The sequence below is a fragment of the Urocitellus parryii genome, chromosome 8 (genome assembly GCF_045843805.1).
Source record: "Urocitellus parryii isolate mUroPar1 chromosome 8, mUroPar1.hap1, whole genome shotgun sequence".
Taxonomy (NCBI): domain Eukaryota; kingdom Metazoa; phylum Chordata; class Mammalia; order Rodentia; family Sciuridae; genus Urocitellus; species Urocitellus parryii.
In genome coordinates this window covers 64,233,489-64,261,108 of record NC_135538.1, presented here as the reverse complement: position 1 = coordinate 64,261,108, position 27,620 = coordinate 64,233,489, and the positions used below count along the sequence as shown (strand labels likewise).

Sequence of the window (27,620 nt, the reverse complement as noted above, 5' to 3'; positions counted from 1 at the left end):
TTTACTGGAGAAACCATTCCTATCTCTCATCACCCATCACTGTGTCCCCTGGATGGATAGATTGTGGATTGTGGATTTGTTGCTGAGCTCTCCATTTTGTTGCAGTAATGTGTCAAACCCTGTATTCAAACCATATTGTGCATTGATGGCTGATTCTGAAAGTATTCCCATCTTGTTTTTTGTTGACCTGGAATTTCTTGGACTTCTGCATTTCTGTATAAGTTATAAAGGCAGCTTGTAAAATCTCTCAATCTCTCTCTCTCTCTCTCTCTCTCTCTCTCTCTCTCTCTCTCTCTCTCACACACACACACACACACACACACACACACACACACACACAAATACACCAATACACCACACCACACATGCTGGTAGTATTTTGTTGTTGTTGTTGGGGATGAGGTGCTGTTTTGCTTTGCCTACCAGACTTTGGAGATGCATGTACATTTTTTGTCTGACTTTTCCCCATAGGGTGCAATCCTTATTTGTCACATCCTAAGGAGATAATGGTGTTTGCACTGAGTTCACGGTAATATCAAATTAAGTTGACCTCTGATTTCACACAGTACTCAGTTAATACTATTTACCTTTCTGCCCAAACCTTAGCTAAAGCTGATTAGAATTTCCTAGGATCTGAACTAAGATTGGTTGCAAGATTATTTACTTTAGGATTATCATTGGAATATCTTTGTCTTCTATGAGAAGAGTTTCCTCGCTGACATTTTTTTATTTAGATTTAAAATGTATCTTCTTATTTTGTGATATCCCAGTGTTAGATTTTTATTTTCCCTAACTTTTTAATGAAATATTGATTTTGTTTCACTTATTTCCATTTCCATTTTTAGAGCTAACTATAGAAAACATAATGTGCCTAACACATAAAAATTTTCATTGAACAACTAAAAGCAATGAAAATAAACAGTAAAATATACCAAAATAAATACACCAAAACACACCAAAGAAAATAAATAAATAAAGCACTAGAAACAAAGTGATTCTGTATGAGAAATGAAAAAAATTTAACAAGAAATATGACTAATATCACTCATTTTATTTTCTTACCAAATAATATAAAAACAATCAACTCTTTCCTCATTACATGCTATTTTGCCAAGTAAAATATTGTGTCCTTTAAATTCTAAAGATATTGTTGTTTTATACTGCCAGTATTTTTATATGCAACTCCATGTTAACCATTTTTTTTCCTCCTTATTTTCTCTATTGCAATCATGTTCTTCAACCTTCCTTTGGAGAGTTTCCTTTTTAATTTTTTTTTAAGAACAACGTTTAGAATTGCCTTTACTGAGCATATTTTGCTGATAAACAGTTTTTGCCAACCTAAATATGTTTGTGTTTCATCATATTCTTTAAGTCAGCTCCACAGAGTGTGCAGGTCTAGGACTTACCTATTTTTCTTAGCATTATTCCTGGCTTTCATTATTGCTGTTAAGTTATCTGAAAATATGATTATTTGAACATAGTATGTTTTCTCCCTTTGGATGTTTTAAGATCCTCTGTCTCTGTAGTGTAGCAGCTTTATTGGAATGTTTCTTTTCATGATATCAGCTAGTTGTTTCTTTCTGAATCTAGGCATTTTGTCATTCATTAAGTTTCTGTAGTTCAATTCTATTTCCAACCTTTAATAGTCTTTATTTTCTCTATTGTCTTATAAAAGGACTTCAAATCCCTTTACTTTGTCTTTCAGATCCTTTAGCATTTCTTTTATATTTTTCTTTTTCCCTCTGTGCTATATTTTGTAGCATTTCTTTAATTTTATCCTTAAGTTTATTAAGTTTTCCTTTAACTGATTTTAATCTGCATTTGAATGTTTAAATTTTATTTTAATGATTTTTCAATACTTTCTACTTTTATTGGTTCTTTGGAAAATCTGCCTACTCATTTTTATTCTGAAATTTTGTATGTATAATACCCATTCATGTCTTTGAACATGTTAAATATAATTATTTTACATTTTTGTCTCTTATTTCTCATGCAGAATCACTTTTTCTCTGGTGCTTTATTTATTTATTTTCTTTTATGGATTTACTCATTCTGCCTCTTTTCATTGCTTTTAGTTATTGTGAGCTCATGCTCAATGAAAATTTATGTGTGTGAACTGGACGAAGGGTGGCTAGACTGGGGCATTCTTTCACAGAGGAATTTCTTCTGCTTCTGCCAGATACCATCACACTGCCAACCCAGTTTCATTTTAGACTAAGTCTTTAAACTGAAACCTAAGGGTTTTCAACTTCAGTTGGTAGAATTTCTTAAATGTGAATACCAAGATCATCATGGCTCAGAATTCAACTGAAGGAGATAGAGATTGTTAACCTTTCTAGCTTCCTACTTTCTTTTTGTTTTTAGCCTCTGAGAATTTTGTTAACTCTTCTGCCAGTTCAGCAGTGCATTTTATTTTGTTTTTCATTCTTAGGAGTACTGGTCTATAAACAGTTTTCTGAATTGTCAGAAATGTGGCCTCCTCATGTACTTTATACCTGTGAAATCTGACATCAGCTGATGTTTATTGTACTGCTGTTTTAAAGCCACTATTTACCTCCTGGTGACACTTAATTGGCATTAATATCCATTCTCAGAGTTCTTATTTCCTTCATCTTTCACAATATCATGTGTCTCTTTACTTCGTCTGCTTTATCTCTTGTCTATAATATAACATGCATTTTTTTTAATGAGTCCATCTTTTGCCTTTTTCTATGCTATAGCTTTCTTTGATGGTTTCCTTCAACGTCATACCATTGCATCTCACCAACTGTTACAGAGTTTAACTAAGAAAAACAGCTAAATTTCTTATTCTAATATGACACTCCAGCCTAATTTTTTGGACATACAGCTCAATACCCCTCTAGTTCAGTTCCCCAATTTTAAAGTTCCTAAATCTATATTAATCTTGCCTCCCAACTAGTTTCCTTTCCATGTTCCCAACTCCTATTAGCGGCACACTGATCCTATGAGAAACCTATGTAAAATCCCAGGATGACTCTTTCTGCTAAATTTTCATAACTTCAGCTCAAAGCAAGCCATGTACCTATTTTAAATCATCAATGATTATATTTTGTCCTCAGACAAAATTTAACTATAGATTGAAACTTAAGCTATAGATGCCCTTGCCTGCTACCTTTCCAAACGTGTCCTCCAACACTTACCTTCTCATGCTCTGTGAACCACTTAGAATAAATTATTATTGTTCATGTGTGTCTCACATTTACAAATATAAGTGCCCTTCCTAATTCTGTTACTCCATCTCAAATACCCTTCCCAACATCTCCAAGAAGAGAAAGGTTTACACTGGCTAATCATGAGCCAGCAGCTGTAATTCCAACTATTCTAGAGGCAAGAGGATAACAAGTTCAAGGCCAGCATCATGCAACTTAGTGAGACCCTGTCCAAAATAGAAAATAGAAATAAAAAGGGCTGCGGATGTAGCTCAGTGGTAGAACACTTCTGGTTTCAATCCCCAGTACTGCAGGGAAAAAAAAGAAGAAAAAAATCCTGGGCCTCAGTTTTAACAGGTGTAGTTTTTAAATCCTAGAATTCTGTGTTTTCAACAGTCAAATAATCTTGACCTAAGTGTGGATTCTCATCTGTCAAATTAGAATAATAGTAAAATATTTCAGGGATGAGTGTAAAGATTAATATAAGATTATACACATATGATAGTTAATACTGTACCCAACTTTCAGGAAACAAGAGTGTTAAATAGGGGCTGGGGATGTGGCTCAAGGGGTAGCGCGCTCGCCTGGCATGCATGTGACCTGGGTTTGATCCTCAGCACTACATACCAACAAAGATGTTGTGTCCGCCAAGAACTAAAAAATAAATATTAAAAATTCTCTCTCTTTCTCTCTCTCTCTCTCTCTCTCTCTCTCTCTCTCTCTCTCTCTCTCTCTCTCTCTCACTCTCTCTTCAAAAAAAAAAGAGTGTTAAATAGCATTTCAGTGTTTCCAATATCTATCCAAGTGTAGTAGGGACTATACTTTCCCACTTCAATATCTGTTTCTTGTGATTCAGATGTCGGGAATCTGAATGTTGATATTGCTGCTTCCAACACCATACCACAGCTGTCTCTCACAGCCAAATACAAGTCATGGAACCCTGTAAAACTGACTCCAGGTATAGTGAATGGGTAGAAACCATTCACATTGCGTAACCTAGTTTACAAGCACAAGCAACAGCAAGAACACACCTTTGATTTCTCATCTACCTTCCAATGTTCACGTGTGTTTCTAATTAACAGAGTCAAATTTGCCTCCCAAGCACTCACTCACTCTGAGAATCCAGGAGAAGATTTTAGCTCTATGATCTCTAACAACCAGAATTAGAGCCAAGGTCAGGAAAGCCAATCATAATATCCACCTCACAATGTATTCAAATGCCATTTCTCCAGTTTGTTCCTGAAATTTTGCTGGCTACAAATAAGTGTTCTTCCCCTCCTCTGTACTGGTAGTTTTCAACCCTCACTGAACAGTAAAACCACTTAAAAACTGAAAGATTCTTAGTTTTCATCTCTGCCTCCAAAAATTGATTTATTGGTTTGGGATTCGGGTGATGCACCTTAGAAATTTTAGAAATTCTTCTAATGGGTAGAAACACAGCTCAAAATGTTTATAACTTTTCATTTCTCCTTATCACTTTTTAACTTTAGTGATATATTAAAATGTTCTACTCTTCCTACTAGATTATAAACTCTCTAGAGATGGGATGTGAGTCTAATGCATTTTTACAGCCTTCACAGCTTCCAGCAGATTACTTTGCAAATAACATATACTTTACATGTTCATCAAATACTTGAATAAATGAATAGTGTGTGCCTTGCAAGAATATTAAAGATAAAAAACCCAGCATCTAGTCCTTGTCTCTCTCCTGCTTGACATGCCCTTGAGTTATGAAATCTATTCTGCTAAGCATAGTAAAAATGCAAGTGGATAGACCGATCATGCATTAGCCTTCTTAGCATTAACCCACTATAAAATATAACAACACAAATTTATGTTTTGCTTAAAAAAATAATTCCTAAGCAACATTCTTGGATATGGAAACTATTGCCAATAAACTCACATTCTTTTAGGTAGAAATCTAAAAATACAAAGGAAGGACCTGGAAAAACAAAGCCCAGTCTATTTTTGCTGATTTCTGAACTGTTCTTTCCTCACAGGTTCTTTTGATATATTAGTGCATCTCTAAATCAATATTCTAAAACCACCATATGAACCATATGATAAAAATTCTGATCTTCACAAATTAACATTTAGATCCCTGAGACAAAAACTACATAGTCCTCCTCCTCTTTCCTATAGCTTCACCTGTTAGGTAATGATCAAAAACAGGTCTTGACCTGCCTTCTAGATACTGTTATTCCCTGAGTACTTAAAAATGTTTACATTAGGGATAAAGAAGAAAAGAGAATGCAAATGATAATTAGAAAAGAATTGGGTTTTAAAAATGACTTAGGGGCTGGGGCTGTAGCTCAATGGTAGAGTGCTTGCCTCATACATATGAGGCACTGGGTTCAATCCTCAGTACCACATAAAAATAAATAAGGATATTGTGTCCATCTACAACTAAAAATATTTTTTTAAAGTGACTTGGTTGGGGAAAAAAAATCATACTCTTGTGTTTTGGATATGAGATTCCCCCCAAAGCTCATCTGTGAGATGATGCAAGAACATTCAGAAGTGAAATGATTAGATTATGAGAGTTGTAACCTAACCAATTGGGTGGTAATTGTAGGCAGGTAGGGAATGGTTGGAGGAGATAGGTCACTGGAAATACGCCTTTGGGGTTTATATGTTGTCCCTGGTGAGCGGAGCCCACTTTCTCTGCTTCCTGATTTCCATGTCCTGAGTTGCTTTCCTCTTCCACACCATTCCACCATGGTATTCTGCTCAGGCCAAGAGCAACAGAGTCAGTCATCTATGGACTGAGACCTCTGAAATAGCAAGCACCAAATAAACTTCCTCCTCTAAGACTGTTCTTCTCCGGTCTTTTGGTCACAGCAGCAATAAGCTGATTAAAACACTTTATCTCTCTTCCCCATTTAAAGGTCCAAAGAGCTTTAAAAGGCTTTGAAGTTTCAAGGTCTTCCTTTATCCTTAAAATACCCAGGTGAGAATCTGACCTCAAGACTACCATTATCCAGCTTCAGATGAGATTCTATGTCATTCTCCCACTATCTTTCTTCTTCCTTGATACAATGAGAGTGATTTCTTCCTTCCTTCCCTCCTCCCTTCCTTCCTTCCCTGCCTCATCCTTTCTACCCTTTCCTCCTTCCTTCCTTCCCATCAGATTTCCAATAGTTTAATTTCCTTAAAGTCTTCCTAGGGAAGTCTCTCCTTACTTCTTTTAGTTCCCTATGAATTCTACATGATTTTAATAGAATTTGTTCACCTACAGTTATAATGTTTATATAGTTATGACACCTGTAATTTTAAGAAACTCAGTGTGTTCTCTTCCTCAATTCCATCCACTATCATTAAGGTAAGTAATAAGGAAGCTAAGAGAACAGAGACTTCTTGAAGGCAGAGAGTTCAATACCACTGAGCAAACATTCAAAACTGTTGACATGAACCAATGCCTGCTGTCACTGTACAGTCCCATAAATGCAAATTTACAAGGTTTTGATTAGTGGACCTGATTCTGCTTTCACCCTGCCCAACTCCCTGATGTTGCAGTAACAAAACAGAATGGAATAAGAAGAGATCTTTGCCTTTTAAAAAATGAAGACATGTGTTCCATTTTATTAAGAATTTCCTATGGAGCAAAGCATATTAGGATGGAGATAAAGGAAGGACCAAATGGCCTTATATTTAGAATTCTGACCTAATCACTAAATGAGATCAGGCATTATGACACTGTAGTGCTTAAAGTGTTGTTTGAAATAAACCATTGAAATACTACCACTTTGGGGTTCTTTTGTTTGTTTTGTCATGTAATACACAAAATGTCTCACAAAATGGAAGGGGTCTGGTAGTTCCCAACCGCTGAGAGGCCATTCTCATGGTGCTATTTTATACATTTAAAATTAAATATTAATAATGAAAATGACATGTTCCATATTAAGTAATGAAAGTCAAAGCTACCTACCTTATCTCACTATTGGAATAAACATTGATCACTGGGAATATGAAGAAAAGTTTTATTTTAAGAATTTCCCAGAGAATCTATTTTCCTTCTGTTTCCAAGCCCTGGGTAGCCCTTTGAGTGTGTTTGTATTCACTAGGAAGGGACATTTCTGTGGAATTAATCAAATAGGGAATTCAATGTTCCTTGCAGATAATTTTGGTCATGTCCCATTGGGGACTTTCTAGTCTGAATTCTCATCTTTCCTGGGAAAAGACTCACGTGTTCCTAATCCTCATTCTTTTCTCCACTTATAGTGAAGGACAATGTAGTAAAACTGTCATTCAAAGAACTAATGACAATGTGCATTCAGCAAGACACTCTGGGGGAACTTCGTCACTAAAATGAGGCAAAATTTATGAGAATAAGATGTAAAATGTACTAACTACAAATGAGCACCAAAAATACTTTTAGAAAGCATCATTATAATTAACCTATCTTCTAGTTTTGCTAAAATTTTAAGAAGTTTCTAGATTGGATAATTAGAAAACATTCACAAGTCCTAATATATCCCAGCAAATCCAGAAATCATAAATCCCATCTTCAAAAGGAAAATTAGTGCTACTGCTTTTGATAATAATGAAATTTTCATGTTAAATGTCTAGTTTAAAACTTGAAATCTACATATTCTGTTTCTTAATGTTTTTTTTAATTTATAAAATAATTAGGATTCATAACCTAGCCCTGGCTTTGTGTTCCATGAGCTTTTATTGTGGAAGATGCTGCTGCTGCTTTTATTCATACCATAATATGCGTTAATTTAACTCTATGTCTTGAAGAAGCCTATGGCTGTTCTCTACCATTAAAAGCTTTACCTGCAATTCTACATCTGTGCTTTTGCTAGAACCTAGTCCAAGACCTAGGGCTGGGACTAAATGCTACCTACTGAGAAGGTTTTTGGTCAGCTTGGTGTGGGACATTTGCATGGTGAAGTCAAGGACATTAAAGTTAGCAGAAACCAGTTTGGGGAGTCGTGGGCATATTTAAGGCGGTTGAAGCCACAGGTAAGTAAGGATGTCCTAACAGAGGGTTATGGTATAGGAAGACCTTAGGATTAATGTGCAGAGCCCTTCCTAGATACCCAATAAGGAGTAAATAAATGAACTAGATAATGGAAATGGACTAGAAAATGGCAAAGCACTTTTATTAATTTCTCTTTAAGTCTAAGTCAAAAAGACTGTTGTCATCTACATCAAACTTCACCTCCACACCTCCAGAATTCTCCCAGACAACGAGTGATGAAAGTTTGTAAAAACCCTATCAACAGGTCATGTGTATTATGCTTGAGGTAAAGCCATCCTATGTAAACACACATCATATTCTTATTGATGTACATATTAGCTCATGATTACTACAGTATGTTTTTTGGTTTTTTTTACAATCTGCCTGTTGGCTTGATGTTTTTATTTTTTTTTCTTAAAAAACACACAAGAACTGCCAAGATGAAAGAGTAGCCATTCCTAAATCACTCCAAATGTCACCATGACTACAAACATAATTTTCCTAAATCAGTAGATTTGTGCTCAAGAAATAGAAATTCATTCAAGTGTTGGATTCACACTGTATTGTCATTTATAAACAGAATTTTACTTTTGTGTGTAAGAATCATTTTCTTATTCACAGGATCAAACCAAAATGACGACTGCTCAATTTGATTGTCAATACTGCACAGCCTCACTTCTTGGGAAGAAGTATGTACTAAAGGATGATAATCCATACTGTGTTTCATGTTATGATCGTATCTTTTCTAACTATTGTGAGGAATGCAAAGAACCAATTGAATCAGATTCCAAGGTAAGTCTCACCTCAATTCACATAAAAACTGATTATAAGCAGCAAATGCTTCGAAATGCCTCGATTCTATTAGTGTTGACTTTTAGCTCTATTTTCTTAATACTTTATGTAAGGGTTTTTTTATTTCCTTATACTTACATAAGGATTAATTAGTTGTCACTAATGAAGTTCCAGTCACGACACTTAGCACTGTGAAATATAGCATGTGCTTCAATCTTTACATGGTCTTGTGAGGTTGTGTTTTAGGATGATAAACATTAAAAAAGTTAAGCTATTTCCCCCAAAGTCCCACAGCTAAAATATTGAGTTATTTCTGAAATAACAAGTGTATAAATAAATATATAAATAATTGAGGTGTAAATATGGAAAATTAATACTTTCCAACTTAAAAATCAACCTCAGCTCCACTAAACCCCACAAGATTTGGAAACCTCCCTTTATACCACCCCTTCTTTCTGCAATGCTCACTGATTACCATTATCTTCTTCCTTCCTTCCTTCCTTCCTTCCTTCCTTCTTTCTCTTTCTCTCCTTCATCATCATTTTCTTAACTTTGCTTTTATTAGGTGGTATTATTTGTATGCTTATTTAGTTAGTTAAATCTCAACGTGTAATGGGAAAAAATTAAAAACAATTCCTGAAAAATCTCTAGCACTATGCAAAAGGAAACTGGGGAAAATAGGAAAAAATAGCAGAAAGTCAGTGTATTTTCCAGCTCCTTTAGTGACCAACCAAGAAACACCCAGACTGTAGCTCATAATTACTCCACAGTCTCTTCACTATAGATAACAGTATCAATAACAACTTTCCCTCAAGCTAGTAGAACAACCTACTGGCACTAGAGTCCCATGAGTGTTCAGTTTTGTCTTATAAAATGGCCTTTATTGCAAACACATTTAATTAACTTTTATTTACTGTCTCAAAGGATCTTTGTTACAAACAAAGGCACTGGCATGAAGGATGCTTCAAGTGCACCAAATGCAAACACTCTCTGGTGGAAAAGCCTTTTGCTGCCAAGGATGAGCGCCTGCTGTGCACAGAGTGCTATTCTAATGAGTGCTCCTCTAAATGCTTCAAATGCAAAAGGACCATCATGCCTGGTAAGATCTCCTGGGAGCGCTGGTGTCTAACCAAAGCTGCAGTGTTTTTCATTAAGGGCCACAATGTGCCCTATTACAGCAGTTCACAAAGCCTTGGGTTTGAGAAAGACAATTTTCTTCCTCACTTGATCTCAATTTCATGTACTTTACAAAATAAAAAGGTAGTTCATTTATTATCCTTGAACAGGTAAATTAGTGTTCTGTGTATTTTAATAAAAACTGATTCATAGATAACATTTTCAAGCAGAACCTGAATAAATGGTGAGTTTTGTTGTTGTTGTTGTTTGTTTTGTTTGTTTTTTAATAACACTACTTAAACACATTGCCCTGGACATAACAAATGTTCTAAGGAAGAAAAAAAAAATCTGCCAGAGGAGATTGGGGCCAACTATCTTGTTGTAACTCTACCCAAGCTGGTTCAGGGATCAGTCTTCATTGTTTCTTTTAGGGAAGACAAGTCTCTATGTAAATCATTCCACTTTTGACAAGCGTGAATTCATTATATTTTGGTCCTTTACTCTCTATGGACAGCAGCGTAAGACCTGAAATTCTTTCTCTCTGTCTCCTCCTTCCTTCCCTTCTTTCCTCCCCCATTCTCTCTTTTACACACACACACACACACACACACACACACACACACACACACACACATTTTCTTATTATGGATTCAAATAATTTTAGAGGCTATAACTATACAATATAAATCTTGGGGGTTGTGCCCTGGGCATTTCTAATATCCTTGTAATTATTATTATGACCCAATTTATCTAAACCATGTGCAGCCATTCCTATTCTCCATTTAAAATACTTTAACATCTCTAAATTGTGCCTTATGCAGTCCTTGGAGGAGTTTTCAGTGAAAGAATAATTCATTGTCATCAAGGCTGAACTGTATTAACTTTTCTTTCCCCAGATGGATGTTTTCTGACAGAATGTAATTTTTATGAAAGGACAATTCGTTTTTCAACTTGGTATTTAAAATATGTATTTTAAGTAATTTGATCTACACTTACCTAAAGAAAATAAAACCATGCCTGACTAGTACTAACAGGTTCTTACTTTTGCATTTCATAGGTTCTCGCAAAATGGAGTTTAAGGGAAACTACTGGCATGAAACCTGTTTTGTGTGTGAGCTTTGCCTACAGCCAATAGGCACAAAGCCCTTGATCTCCAAAGAGAATGGAAATTACTGCCTGCCATGTTTTGAGAAGAAGTTTGCTCATTACTGCAACTTTTGCAATAAGGTAATTATCTAAAGAGGATGAAACTTGTAGAAGCTTCTGTATCATTGCTTTTTTTTTTTCTACATGATATATTTGGAATGAACTGTTACAGTCATATCTGTCTAATACATTCATATTAGCTATGAATTCCAACATGCACAAAACCACTCTCTGTCAGTGAGGATGTCCACCTATATTTTATCAGCTATAAAATTTCATCCAGAACATGAATTTAATTTTCTAGTGGTTCAAGTGATTTGACATTCCAGTTGCATTCACTGCTTCTATAAACGAGTTCATGCATTCTGAGAGACAGTACATTTCTCTTTGAATACAAAATTCTTAGGAAATAATTTTTGATCCTTTCAGTGTTAACTGTTTCAGAGGAATATGGACTTGCTTCACAGAGTGACTGAAGAACCAAATTAGATAAGATCTTAACTCCTCACATTGTGCAATGCAAATGTCTTCTTGGTTTGAAGCTTTGGCATTTTCAAAGAGTAGGTTTGTGGAGATCTTAAGGGGAATTCGATAAAGATGAAAACACCAACAAAACTAAGAGCTTCAAGTTCTTTTACTTCCAGTTTCAGTGTTGCATGCAGGGAGTTGGTTCCCCATGCAAAGTATATTTTCCAAGGAGGAAAACAAGTCATTTTTCAGAGGTAAACTTTGTCCAACTCTTCTTTATCCTCTATATTTTTATGTGGAAAGTGGCTCACATCTCTAATCTTGATGAAACCTGTCCATATTTCATAACATACTTTTATATTCTCAAAGTAAGTCTTGGCCTGTGAGACGTTACAAGTTTAAAATGACACTATAAATTACAATGAGAAAGTTGATTCATGAAAACACTTTGGATTGGTATACTGGTTCCTAAATATTTTAGGCAACGTTGTCAGTTCTCTTAAGACCATTTGTATATTTGCATCTGGATATCTGGGTCTCATTACCACCTACAGGTGCATATACACACACATATGAACACACATACAGTAATTTTCTACATATATTAACAATACCAATACTACATTTATATTTAAATAAATATACTCTCCTAAGTTGTAATTATTGAATTATATTATAATGATGATTGAAAATTACAATGGATAGTAATATTATATGAAATCGTCTAGTACTCAAAGAAACACTGACAGGAAATGTTTCAAGCAGTGGTCAGATCCTATGACTCCATTGAATTACCAGAGTCAATGACATAAATTTAAAAATAGATGCTAGAAATAAAATGAGTAGGTTTAACTAAGTGTTTTGAAAGACAACTAAGTAGCCAATTTAGGTTTCCTTTCTTAAAGACTTAGACTAAAATATTAATGGAATCTGTGAGAATTATCTTAAAATTTGTTGGGCAATATGAACGTTCTTTCAATACTGCTGTAAAGATTCAAGATAGGAACTTCTGTCATAATTCAGGGCTGAATACAGTTTGGGATGCAGCATTGGTGCTTCCCAGGTTATAGGCAGCTGTGACTATATTTAGAATGTTATTAAAAGTCATCAAAAATTTATGAAATGTTTATGTTGGATAATAGATAGGTCATGGCATGCCAGATTATTTTCTGTTTAATTTTTAAAACTACAAGTTCCATAAGGAAAGCTGGATGTAAATGTTTTTGATCAAAGCTAAAGAAAAGCAATTTTTTTTTCAACCCAAACCAAAGACCACATGGTTTTTAGAAACAAAAAACTACTTGACAACCAGGCCTTTAAACTTTTTCAACATATTTTATTTTGTCACACTAAATTTATTTTCCTCTAGAGAGCAACTGACCTCAAACCACAAGTGCTTTGAATTCAAATTTCTCAGAGTTCAAATAGAGTTAAATATGTTCAACTCTTGCTTTGGTATCTATGGCATGAAAAATCATCATTGCTTCCACTTCTCCAGAGAAAAAACTTATTATAAATCATGGAATCAGTCAGTGGCCAAAACCAAGCTTAAATATTAGACTTCATCTTAGTTCACCTCTCTCTTCAAAAGAAATGTAATCACAAGGAAATGATTTTTAATGTTCCAGAGTTTCTTCTCCCTAATTAAATAGACCTTGGTGTATATATCAAATTTTATTTTGCTGTGAATACATTTTCCAAGTTTTAAATCTTTTAAGCATTGCCTGCTAATCATTTGACCAAACAAATCAAAGGCATCATGATTTCTGCTGTGCCTGCGGTAAGGCATTTGAAGTCAGTAGGGGGTATTTTAAATTGCTTTACTTCACACACACCATTATACTTTCATTTACTTATTCAGAATAGTAAACTTTTTTCCTTTAGGAAAAACAACTTTTATGTCAAGTATCTTTAATTTCTAAGATATTTATTATAAGTTTAAAAATATCTTTAGAATATTTTTTCAAAAGCCTTACATGATAGACAAACAACACTTGAGTTTGTCAACAATAAAATGACTTAAACTATCTTCAATATGAGTTAATTCTAATACAAAGACTGTAGGCCATCTCTGATATCATATTGTTTCATTCTTTATAAAACGTGTACAGGAACATATTCCAATTTCCTCAGCAATTCCAGGAGTTCAATGACCACAAATTTGAAAGATGATGACTTCAAAGTAACTACACAAGAAGAGTTGCCTAATATTTACCCATCTGATTCTGATAAATATATTTAAAGTTTTTAAGAAGTTGAATCCTTGGATTAAATTGACTAAGAAAAACTATATTATCTTATGAAGAACTAATAAGCATCTTTGGCCAAACCCTATCATACCCTAAGGCTCAATATATAGTGAGTGCCATTATTTGAATCCTGAAGCTAAAAACACATACCCTACAACATCTCGTGCTAGATACAATATTAGAATTGTTTTCCGAAAGTTTTATTGTTGTTGTTTTTAAGTATTCATTCCACAAGATCTTATCAACTGCTTACCCATGCAAAATAACCTCAACTCCAAATGGTGTTAATGCTTATGTACACAGGTTGTGGGGTCAGACTGTGCAGGTTTGAATGCTGTCTCCAGGAAATGTAATTTAGCGACTTTAACTCTTGGTTCTTGCTCATCTGTAAAAGGGGTAAAGATGATAGTCCCCACCAAGCAGAGATGTTGAGAATATACAAAGAGGCCACCTCTTAGAACAGTACTGAGGACCTCAAAACAATTAAGAAATGTAAGTCATTAATAGCAAATGACGATATTTACCAATTCCATCCAGGATTTCTACTGTCAGATATTCTTGACCCTAGTACAAAGCTTTCAGGAAAAAGTAGATGTTTTTCCTCAGATCCTTACAAATTAGATATTGATGTAAGAACATAGTATAGAACTATCTTAACTCTGATGGCAAAGCTAAGAAAACTCAAAGGAAGATGAGGTGAATCAAACACCTATTTCTTTTCATCTTCTTGAGTCCAAAAAGGCTATGCCATTTTTCTGATCCATTGGTTGAGAAAAATTAAAATAATTTTCATTTTTTTTACCAATCCTATTTAATTGATATAACATTTGATTTCATAAATTGACTCAAAAAAAATCACAGAAGTTTTAAGGAAAATAAAATCCTAAATCAAGCAGGTAGAGTATCAGAAAAGGTCTAACATGCAGTGGAGACCACACTCATTGACTTTTTTTGAAATCCTTTGGCAGGTGATATCTTCAGGTGGGATAATGTTTCATGACCAGCAATGGCATAGAGAGTGTTTTCTGTGTAGTGGCTGTAGGAAAGAGCTTTGTGAAGAAGAATTTATGTCCAAAGATGATTATCCATTCTGCATGGACTGTTACAACCATCTTTATGCCAAAAGGTGTGCAGCATGTACCAAACCCATTACTGGTAAGTTCTCCAGTTCAACATGGTACCACCATAAGACAGTTATAACTACATAAAATGTTACCTAGTTAGTTTAGGAAATATAAGTAAAAATTCTAAATCTTTCATTATACTTTTGTATTTCCTTTCCTTTTGAGCAAACACAACTGAGGTACCTACCATTTATAAATTCAAATATTAAATGGACCCCTCAAGGAAATTACAGGGTGGAATTTAGATAACTATGCTCTTCAAAAGAAATTAAACACTACCCTAATGGTACAGATTTTAAGTAAAGTCATAGTTTGAGGAACGAGAAAATAGGATGAGATATGAGGTCAGAGAAGACATTAAATGAAGAGTCCTGATTTGAGTCTCATTAAGGATTTGAGTGGGAGGAAAGAGTATAATAAATCAGAATTCTGCCTTTATTCCAAACATAGCCAAGAAGAATTAAGATACAGAAGTTTTAAATTAAGTACAATATTCTATAAAATATCTGAAACTGCTATGATTAGGAAAGCATAGGTCAGGAATGAACTAAACTTCATTTTAACGTGCTTCTAACAAATACATTACTCTCTTTTCTCTCCATTCACTTGCAACAAGTTGAAATTATGAACAGATGAAAGAAAAACAATATTGCTCTCTACTAAAGAAACAAGATACATGAGATATGATTTGAAAAATGACATCAATGATAAATTGATCCATGTTAAATAGGTTTTCAAGGTTTAAAAAAATGCATTATATTTTCCTCAGCCATCTCTAAACTGCTAATCCTATAGTAAGGGAACTAAAGCTAGCAGGATACTTAAGAAACCAGCAGCTACTTTTTGAAGCAATTTATCGTCACTTAATAATGTGACAGAACTATATTCTGCTCTCCATTCTTAGACGATATTTCATTTTTTTTAGTTCAGATTTTATAACAAGAGAATTAAAGATGATGCTATCCCTTTCCTCCTCCTCCTCCATTTTCAAATAAATATAACAAAACAAAAGTTGATTCCATGTGTCTTCCAATGAAGGAAAAGAGTTTCATGCAAACCCCAACTTTCAGGCTTCCACCCACTTGCATAGGGACCCCATTTTTTTTTTCAAATTCTCACACTAGCCGTGGGCTACGTCTGACTAGCAGAACAGCTTTGTTAGGCCTGGACATATTTAGGGGGAAAGATGAATGTAAAATCTACTTCTGCAGCCAAAAGCAAATATAGAGCTTACCACTGATGAAGAGGCTGCCTTCATGTTCCCTAAGCAGGCTCAAGGTCACATGGAGCCAAGCAGCTGCCATTTTGTGTGGGGAGTGCCCTCTGTGTTCCTCACATCCTGTCTCTGTCACTCAGGTACATTACTTCCTTGACCCTTGCAAGGAGTTGACAATTCCAGACTATTGGGTCTCAGAGCACATGCTCCTAACCACTCTACTCTCCTGCTTTCTATACATCTGGCTTCTCTTACAACTAAGGGAACAAGACACCATCTCCACCACTTTGTTCAAAAATGGGACTTCCAGACATGCATAAGTACCTTGAGCTCCAAAATCTTAGTAAATATGCCATCACAATTGATTCCACACATTTTTTGAATCGAACGAGAAAAAAGGGACACCAATAAGGAAATGGGGAAATCAAATAATTTAAAATGTGTTGCACATTTCTTTGGGCACTCAAATAGCTAATAAAGATCTCAGAGAACATACATTAATGAGTTTCAATTCTGATTCATCAAAGATATGTCTAAGTGATTTTTCTGATGAATTGTTCCAAATCATTCACTGAAATCAGCTTTTTAAAGTCAGACAAAAACGATTTTGTTTTTTTCTCACAAACACAAGGATGATCAAGAACCACAAATCACACCCAACAGTAACCTAAATGTATATCTGATTTAGAACAGTCTAAAGGGAACTTCTAATAATAATCTTACTTCAGTTCTTGATTGAAACTGAAATGCTTGCAAAAACCTCCAAGTCACTTACTATTTCTTGATCTGACTGCTTAATATATATAGGCCTGGAAGTAAATATTCTTTAAAATTGGAGCTATCTGAAGTAATATACCATAGATATTTGGGGCTGGGAATGTAGCTCAGTGGTAAAGTGCTTGTCTAGCATACAAGTAGGCCTTGGGTTCAATTCCCAGTGCCCCCAAATCAAACAAATAAACAAAAACCCACAAACTATAATAGCTATTTGAATTAAAATACCATATTAATATACCTGATACTGCCATATACTTATCTTTAGAAATTTGGGCATTCATGTAAACATATGTCATCTTAAGGATCTGTATTCTTGGTCACAGGATACATAATTTCAATGACCCAGGAATAAGTTCTTGGATTTGTGTTTATTTAGAGGAAGAGGAATTTTAAATATTGTATTTTCTCCAGAGAGAGTTGGTAATATTCTTGGTTACGTTTTGTTTTACCAGGATTTGGTTAAAATTAATTTGGTGAGGTTAATAGCATAGTCTGTGAAGCCAGACTGCCTTGGTTGGAATCAGATCTTACCACTTACCATTTGGTTGATCTCCAGAAAGTGGTTGAACTTCTCCACCTCTTGTTTTTTGTCTAAGTGGGATGATGCTAATATCTTCCCCCATGAAAATCAGATGAGAGCCATATGAGGTAATACACATAAAGGGCTTATAGTAGTGAGTAGCACATATTTAGGGGCTCAAAAAATGCCAACTCTTATTGAATTGACTTGCTAGGAACAAATAAAGCCCAACAAAAGAGGTGGCAGAGACAAGTTTCCAGGCTGACTTTCTTACTGCAAATGATCTTCATGACCTAAAGGAGTAAACATAGTGTTTCAATTTTGGACACTGCCAGATGCTTTGATGTTTTTCTTCTTTGTAAAATTTCAGAACTACTTTACATTTGCCACTTATATAAGGCTTACTGATTGAATCAAGAAAAACCTCATAAGCATCAAAGTGCTAGATATCTAATAATTTTATGAATAGAGATGATTCATGTATATACATAGAATATGACTCTTACAATCAGTTTATCAATGCTTCAAATGACTTTGAGGGAATCACTTGTTATATACTAATTTATTAGAAACTAGTGATGATAACATCTTGAATAAGCAACTGTAAATTTAATCAAGGAAAGAAAGTAGGGATTTGAAGCAAATTTCTCTATGAAGTACTAAACGCTAAAGATATTAACTATGACTTTTTAAGATGGAAACAAAACTTCATTATCACAGTCAGAGAGAGTTTATCTGAAATGGAATGCTTATTCACACTTTCAATTTCACCATCCTAAAATGGAGTTTTTAGAAATTATATATGAATTAGCACATGAATTATTTCATCTACACTCCATGGATGATAAGAAGATTATAGAAAATCTATAAGATTGAGGTCATTTTGAGAAAACTTGTCAAATAAATAAACCCAAGCCTCAGGCAAATCAACCACTTCCCAACTTTTAGATCTTTTCTCCTCTATAACGTCTCAATTTCTTGAACTGTGCCCTGAAATCATATTAGGCAGAAAGATCAGAGGGTCACTGCAGACTCAAATTCTATTAGCTTTTAAAAAACACAACAGCAAAAGTGTGCCCTAAGTTAAAATGGTAGAGGCTAATGAGACATTTCTTGGGAATTAATCTCTGAGGACTGGGGGTGTGATAGATTACCTGCCTAAGCATGTGTTTGAGTTTGGTCCCTTGCACTGAAAAAAAAAAAAAAATGAAAGAAAGAAATAGGCCACAGTGGCAGGAGCAATTCAGATTCATAGATTTTTTTTAAAAATTACTTTTTGGTTGTAAATGGATAGCATGCCTTTATTTTATTTATTTTTATGCAGTGCTAAGGATGGAACTGGCAAGAGTTCTGCCACTGAGTTACAGTCCCAGCCCAAAATTCATAGACCTTTACAGCCTTCTTCTTGGAGTGACACTTCTACATCATCTTGCTCACTGCTGTACCCCCAGTTCTCAGAACAGCACCTAATTGAATGGTCAATCAGGTTGATTCAATACACTCATTGAGTGAATGTATTTCTCTTCTTCTCCCAATTCCTTTACAGGTCTCAGAGGGGCCAAGTTTATATGCTTTCAAGACCGCCAGTGGCACAGTGAGTGCTTTAACTGTGGAAAGTGCGCCATCTCCTTGGTGGGTGAGGGCTTCCTGACCCAGAGCATGGAAATCTTCTGCCGAAAATGCGGTTCTGGGGTGGACACTGACATCTAGGTAGTGATGGTAGTCTTTCTCCACCAGAAATCCATTTTGTCTTTGTTCTCACTAAATCCAGAACTGAGTTGCAGTAGTATTTTTTTTAACTTAGGTTTTAGAAAATTGGGCACAAAAAGAGCAGTTTACCAAAAGAATATTTGTTAAATCACAAAATCAGCTCACCTTGCAAAATACTGCTCTCTGCTGTTAGAAACATGGGAAAATATTTCTTCATAATTGAGTATATAACCTGTACCTAGAAGTTGTGGATATTATTACTGAAGAATGACAGTTTTCAAAACTACAGAGTAAAAAAATCAAAGAGTTAAATTGAGAGGTATAAATTAGGCTAACGTTTGTATTCTAGCTAGTGAGTTACATATAATGTGATAGATGAATGGTAGAACAAGGTTTATAAACAAAGATTGATTTGTGATGATCATACTTAAAAATTGTCATTTTTATTTTTCTTTCTCTTATTTAAAGTTCTTTTTTTATCAGTGAATATTTATTATGCAAGAGAGTGGTTTTTTAAATCATTCTTTTACTGCTCAAATGTACTGACTTTGGATTTAAGAAACAAAGCTGCAGTCTGCCCTCATACACACTGCTTCCCCAGGTTCCTCAGCCTGTTGTTACCCAGGTTTAATCAATGCAATTTAAGAACTGTGTATGTTAGGGCTCTCATATTTTGCATTGGTATCAAGGGGATCATTTCTACCTAGGAATAGCCAAAGCATGAGTTTCAACACTCTGTATTAATTGTGGGCTTTGAAAATACAATTAACAGAATGATTTAAAAAAACCACTCTCTTGCATAGTAAATATGCACTGATAAAAAATAACTTTAAGAGAAAGAAAAATGCTTACAGATTCCATAAAGTACAAGTTTATTCTTTCAAGTAAAACTAACCAGGATAATCATTCTCTCCCAAGGCAAATCTCTAAAGTAAATATATCATTAAGTCATCAATAGTGGAAATGAATTTTAGGGAAGTGATTGAGTGTTCTAGCATGACTTTTATCCAGATATCTGAAGGCATAATATAATGCATAATTAGCTCTGAGCCTCGTGCATTTTGCTTGCTAAAATTACATAGATGATTAATGGATAGGCTTAAAAGTGGGCTTTAAAGACATCTAGTTAATTGAGTCATATATAATAAATTAGAATAAAAAATAAATAAAATAAAATAAAAATTGAAAAAGAACAATTCACAGTAGAGCCGTGCTGGCTATAGATGATCCCTTCTTACTACTCCTCCCTACCTATGCTGTCCACCTTGCCCCAAGCCAACCATTCCTCAGCTCGTAAATCTGCTACATGATCAGGAGCTGCACTCCTAACTCTAAGTAGCTTCTCTATAAATAAGTCAGTATTTATTAGGCCACAAAGAAAATTTGAGTGAAAAGTCTCTCACCACATGTTGATCTTTGTATCAGATGTTAACTGATAGTGACACACTTAGCTGTCTCCAGAAGATATTTTTACCACATTATTTGGGACAAATGGAAAACAGCCTGTGCTCTCCGTGGTCAGTTACTAGTTAGAGCAGCTCCTGGGTAGGGTGGAGGAAGGTTGGGTAAAAAACCCATATATATATATATACTTTCAGGTTACTGCAGAGCATAAGATGTTCTGACTGAAATATAGGTTGTGGCTCATTAGAACAATGACAATAGCATCACATAAAATTCAATTAAAATTGTCATTAAGACAATTTTTAAAATGGTTTATAATGCAGGGGTATTTAAAGATGCTAACAATTCAGAGATTTGAGAGATCAGGCTCTATAGAGTATTTGAAACTACAACTGAGGTAAAATATGAGATATTTTCTCATATTCATATTGTAAAATGACAAACTATCCACGTTTTCCTACATTATATGAAATTGCAGGTGTAGAACTATCATTTGCCAATTGCTTCATTATTATTATTATTATTATTATTCCATTCAAAATATAGAATACAGGAGATGCAACATTTTCTCTGTTACTCAATTGTAGACAAACATACAACACATAATGCTTTTTTGTTAAATAATTAGTAGTATTTAGTAATTTTGCTATGTAGGTGAGTATGCATATGATCAGGCTTGCATTTAATCTCTACAATTAAAATTTACCAGATCACTTTTACATAGGGATTTTTTATCATTCTTGAATAACTATAGTTTGTATATATATTTTCACATAAAATAGTTCATATTTAAAAGGTGGCTTAGTCATCAAACGTGTTTATACATGTGCTGTGTCCAAAAGTAGACCTCACACTGTTTTGCATCTGAAGTGACGACAGGGTGAATCCAGGCATGGAATTGTGGATATGCCAGATGCAGAGAATCCTCCTTTACAGCGTAGACAAAGCACCCTATAGACATAACACACATCTGCAAAACAACTAGGAAATAAGGCCTCATTAGATTGATATCCACACCAAAATAAAAAGCTGTGAAAATCATATAGCTAACTTATTTGATTTATACAATAGAGAGAACAGCTCTTTTAATTGACTTATCCAAAAATGGAATAAGCTGCCTCAGGAAACAGTGGACTGACTCCCCATGACTCCGGGTGACATCTACACAGGCAGGAAAGTTGTTAGAAGCAAATTGCATGTGCTAATAAGAAATGAATGTCTTGAAAGCAGCAGAGAGGTGGTACCAGAGCAGGGAGAAATGAGATTGCTAAAAGAGAAAGTGTCAGAGGAAGGAATAATATTAATTCTTAGGATAAAAAGTGTATATATAACAGGCCATAGAAAGTTACCAACTTTTCTCACATGAGGATGAAAAAGAAAATCATGATAGTATTTGTGGGAACTAAAGGAGGCAGGGTTCCAAGGCTTAGATTTCTTCCTACAGAGGTTCATTCATGTGGTTAGTGGCAACAAAAAATGAAAAGAGAAGATGCCCAAGATAATGCAGGCTTGGAGCTATATTTGTTAATTTTTTTGGTCAACAAATCAAAATATTTTATGTTGTTGTTTTGGGGATTAAAGATGACAAAGAAAAGCAAAAGAGAACTGTGGTTTCAATGATTATGGGGAGCATACCCAGGGGCTCAATTTTTAATTGATGAAATCATAAAAAATGTTATACGAGAACCAACTAGCACCATTCATTAAGTGTAATGCAATTGTGCCACAGTCACAGGTTCAAAACTTAATCATTATAATTAAATATATATATATATATATATACATATATATATGTGTGTGTGTGTGTGTGTATATATATATATATATATATATATATATAATTGTACATTGCAGTTGAAAGATCAGCCAACCATTGTGAAAAATGATAACACTGATCACAACTCACTTTGATTAAAATCACTGCAAAATTTAAAGCCACAAGTGAAAAATCAACCCCCAAACATTTTTGATATTAGTAATACCATTGTTTTACTTTAAGGAAGAAGTATTTTTTAATCTATTCATCATGTTAATAGTAGTTCATATTTTAAATATGGAAATGATTTTTGCAGCATGACTTGGATACAATTGGGCCAACAATTATTTTATAATGCAAAATTAGAAAATAATTATAGTTATTATTATAAATAATATAAATAGATGTTTACTACTTTAATAGTACAGATTTTTGCTTGTTTTACAAATTGTGGTTTTTCAGAAGTTTTATATGATAAATACATTTGCATTTCACATGTTTATATTTATTCAATTGCTTCAGAGATTCACTTTTTACATTAACTGTGCAGTAAACAGAACAGATGTGAAACAAAATCTGTATTTTTTTCTTTTACTTTTATCACATAGGGAACATGATGACTCTATCTTCTTGTCCCATCTACTTTTACAACATTCAAATTGATTATATTTAATGCAGGGCATTAATTAGAAAAATAATATAATTGAAATGTAGCCCAAACAGAATTCCTCCCAATTAAACAAGGAGAACCATGTTTGTGCTCTTTTTTATAATGATCAACTGTATAAATATTGTAAGCAAGAAATATTTTGTTCCTAATTATTATTTCTGTAACTCTAACAATATACTGTAGGAAATAGATCACTTTGATTGAAATTTTTCCACCTTGACTCAAATAATCTTTCACTAATTTCCTCTCTATTAAAGGAATTGTTAAAATCTTGGTGATTTTAAGCTCTTATTTTTTCTGTATAAAGCAAAATTTTTGTCTGCAATGTAAGTCTTCACAAAGTTTCATCTAATCCACACTACAAACATCATCTAGTCTTTTTCCAAAAGAGAACTATTAGGAAAGCTGTTAAGAGACTTCATTTGAGCCATCCAACTCAAGAGAATATATCCAAAGGACTTAAAAACAACATACTACAGGGGCCACAGGCATATCAATGTTTATAGCAGCACAATTCGCAATAGCTAAATTGTGGAACCAACCTAGATGCAATATGCAATGTAGGATGAATGGAAAGGGAAACTTTGGTATATATATATATATATATATATATATATATATATATATATACATATATATATATATATATATATATATACACACACACACACACACACACAATGGAATATTAAAAGAGAATGAAATCATGGCATTTGTAGGTAAATGAATGGAGTTGGAGAATATAATACTAAGTAAGCCAATCCCAAAAAACCAAAAGACCAAATGTTTTCTTTGATATGAGGATGCTAACTCATAATGGCGATTAGGGCAGGGAGCATGGGAGGAATGGCAGAAATTTAGATAGGGCAAAGGGGAGGAAGGGGGGATGGGAAGGGAGTAAGGAGGTAGGAATGATGGTGGAATGAGTTAGACATCATTCTAGTACATGTATGAAGACATGAATGGTGTGAAAATACTTTGTGTACAACCAGTGACTTGAAAATTTGACCTCTATATGTGTAATATGAAATGAATTGCATTCTGCCATCATGTATAACAAATTAGAATAAAGGGAAAAACAAGAGAATATAGAAGTGAGTCCCTCCACTTGGTTGTCACGTAGCTTCTTAGATCCCTGTTCGTATATCATGGAGAAAGAATTAAAAAACATATCAGAATCATAAACTATCTTGAGTTTTCCTGGCTGCATAGCTTTATAGACGGTTATCCTGTTGAAAATGGACAGGGAAGAACTATTTCTAAAATTGGAAATCAAAAGGAGGGAAAATCAACAGAAAAGATTCATGCTCAAAGCTTGAGTCCATAAAAAAAATAACAGTCTGTGTGTATTTGTAATGACTGGATAGGATATATCTGTGGTCAAGAAAGGGAACAGCTCACTTTGATAGAATTATGTCCTGTGTCACAGAGGAGCAAAGAGTATTTCAGTCAAATATTTTCCCATGAATGGTAATAAACTAATGGAGTGGATTCCATAAAGGGTTTTCTGAGTAAGGAACATTAATGAGCTCAACAGACATTCATTCAATGACTCAGTGACACAAATACTATTTCTATCACACATAAGAAGAAAATCAACTTTGGTATTTATGCAAGTGCACACACTGAATCCTCCAGGCTTACTCTATTCAAATGACAGCCTATCTCTAGGTTAACTCTGTGGCATCACTAATGGGTTGTTGACCTGATTGCTCTAACTCCTGTTTTCAGAGAATAAGCGAAGGGAGTAAGGATAAAGAAGAAATTGAGAAAGAAACAAAAAAAAGTGATGATAAAAAATGGCCTTCCTGATAAAAGTAGAAATTTAAAACCTTCGTTACCTTATATAATAAAAATTTTCCAAAACTACATTCACAGGAAGCAAAATATATTGACAAGAATTTTTTATATGAAAATCTGAACTTGATAGCTACACTTTAGCATCTGTCTCCTTGCCTAAATAAAAATCACTCTGTTAGGTATCCCCAGTGGATATGTAGTCACCAAATTCAATGACCACCTTCTTATTAAACTTTCTATACTGCTTCATATTTCACGGGCATGGACATAAAATTGTACAGCCATTGGGAAAACAGTTTGGCAGTTTCTGATAATACTAAACAAAACTACCATAAAACCCAGCAATTTCTACTCCTAGATATCTACCCAAGAGAAATGAAAATGTGTGTTCACACAAATGTTCATAGTAGCATTATTCAAAATAGTTAAACAGAACTCAAGCATTGAACTGGTTAATGGATAAACTGTGGTATTCCCATACAATGAAGTATTATTCACACACAAAAATGTTTAGAGCGCTGCTACATGCTATGATGTGAATAAATTTTGAAAATACTATGCTAAGTCAAAGTAAGCCAGATAAAAAGTCACATATGATTCCACGTATACATATCCAGAAAGACCAAACTGATAAAGTAGATTAAAGGTTTCCTGGGGTTGGGGGTAGAAATGTCAAATAACTAAATGGGCATGGAGTATCTTTACTGGAGTAGATAAAAATATTCTGAAACTGATTTTTGGTTACCGCTACACCACTTGGTAAAATTACTGAAAATTATTGAATTATATAATATGTAATCTATATCTCAATAAAGCTTTTTTTTTTATTAAGATTTGTCTTGGTCTTTTCTTTCCCCAGTCCATTACTACTTAGCCCTATAAGAAATGCCACAATTAGTAGGTGGACACAGTGGTACATGACTTTAAACTGATCAATTTGGGAAGCTGAGGTAGGATGATTACAAGTCTGAAGTCAGTCTCAGCAATTTATTGCCACCGCTTCTTAGTTTTCTCTTGCAAACATTTTTTCTCCCCAAATATGTCCTTCACTTTTTCTGTGCTTCTGCCCATGCTGTTTCCTCTGCCTAAGATTCCCTTCTTCTCAGTTGCCTGTCAAAATTTTAATGTTTAAGACCCAGATCAAAGTTACATCCTCTGTGAAACATTTGCAAATGTTCCTTAGCAAAATTTAGTCATTTTCTTCAACTTCTTTTATAATCTTGTGAGAGGTTTAAACAAGTTGATTTATATCACAGGAACGAGAAGCAGCCTAGTTAAAAGATGGTCTTTAAAGATAGAACAACTAGGTTTAGATCCCAGCTTGCCACCTGCTTTTTTGTGTGTCATTTTCTGAAACTGCTAAACTCTAATTGGGAAACTATAGCATAAGCCTTAAAAAGCTTCAGTGAATATAAAATAAAATATGTGTGTGTGTGTGTGTGTCTTTACATCTACCTGGCACATATTCAGCTTATTATAAAGTTATTAAATGTTAGTTATCTTCAACTTCCTCCCCCCCACACACACACTATGCTTGGATCATGTTTATTCATGTTTTATAAACCCAGTACTTAGTAAAATATCTGATACTTGGTTGACAACAAATAATGAGTTAAAATCTAGTTGTGAATTATTATTGCTATAATAATATTCTCCCTGTGTTTTCAATAATGATGATAAGTATATAAATTTCTTGCTATTAATCCTTAACATGTAATATGGAGTGGCCCATGTGAGAAGCAACTGGATTGCAAATTAATGCCTGCAACCTCAAGTATCTACTTTGATTTATTTTTTTTTAATTTTGATACCATGGTTTCCTCTGTCCATATAAATCTGTAGAATATGTTTTTCTCAACCAGAATTTACCTGGATGCCTTGAAACAAATAATTTTTAGGTGCCCATGGAGAATAACAACTTTGAAGTTTCCTCTAGAGCTTTCAAAGTAGACTAATGCACAGCTTTTATGGTAAGCCAGACTATCCCAAATATGCCTGCTGAATTTGAAATCATCTAAGTTTTGTATCATGTGTTTGCAGACAACTAAAAATGCAATTGTACTGAATTTGCTTAAACTGCAAAAATGCAGTCTCTCTGTCTCTGAAAAGTGCTGACAATGTTACTTTAACCTACAGGGGAGTATGCATAGCTTTGGACATCTTCAATTCTTTTATCACAACGGAACAGCATTCATGGACTTCCTCCTCAATCCTCTCAGGGTAAAGCATTCCTCTCTCTCCTTAGTCCTTATTAAGCTTTGCCTTTTCTTGACACATCCACCTCTTCTGTTTCAGTGTTCTCCTTCTCTTAATAGGCATGAATTCCCTCTGGATATAAACTCAGACTATTCACTTAATTGCTTTGGATGGAATTCCAGAAAACAAACATCTAGTTAGTTCTTTAATCCACTTTAGCTTAACTAGCATCCACAATTCTGCTGCCTGGTACCTCTACATTAAATTCAGTATGTGGTCTTTAAGGTGGGCAAACACAAATCTACAGCTAGCAAATGGCCAGAGACAGATCTTAAGATGGACAGAAATAAAACACTCTGGGTATTAAAACTCTCTCTAATTCTTAGGATTTTTTTCTCATAAGATCACTTTTCATCCCTCCTAAGAGGTATGTTTCTAGCTTACAAAATGAACTTTTGGACAGTTTATGACAAGATTAATATCAAAATCCACAATTATTTGGATTCCCGAATAAAAAATTAAGAACCTTTTATCTCTGGC

General features: G+C 34.3%; 1 protein-coding gene across 4 annotated transcripts in view; it reads left to right on the top strand.

Annotated features, from left to right (window-relative positions):
- Positions 1-21,686, top strand: part of Fhl5 (four and a half LIM domains 5) — a 42,258-nt gene extending 20,572 nt beyond the window's left edge. For 3 of the 4 annotated variants that reach the window (XM_026392765.2, XM_077801729.1, XM_026392766.2), the window contains exons 2-6: positions 8,758-8,928; positions 9,853-10,027; positions 11,102-11,271; positions 14,876-15,062; positions 19,091-21,686. In XM_026392765.2, coding sequence (XP_026248550.1) covers positions 8,770-8,928; positions 9,853-10,027; positions 11,102-11,271; positions 14,876-15,062; positions 19,091-19,254 — 855 coding nt within the window. In that variant the 5' untranslated portion in view covers positions 8,758-8,769 and the 3' untranslated portion in view covers positions 19,255-21,686. Of the gene's footprint in view, positions 1-8,757; positions 8,929-9,852; positions 10,028-11,101; positions 11,272-14,875; positions 15,063-15,647; positions 15,996-19,090 lie in introns of those variants that run through there. The other variant, XM_026392767.2, reaches the window with a different exon arrangement.
- Positions 21,687-27,620: the final 5,934 nt, after the last annotated feature.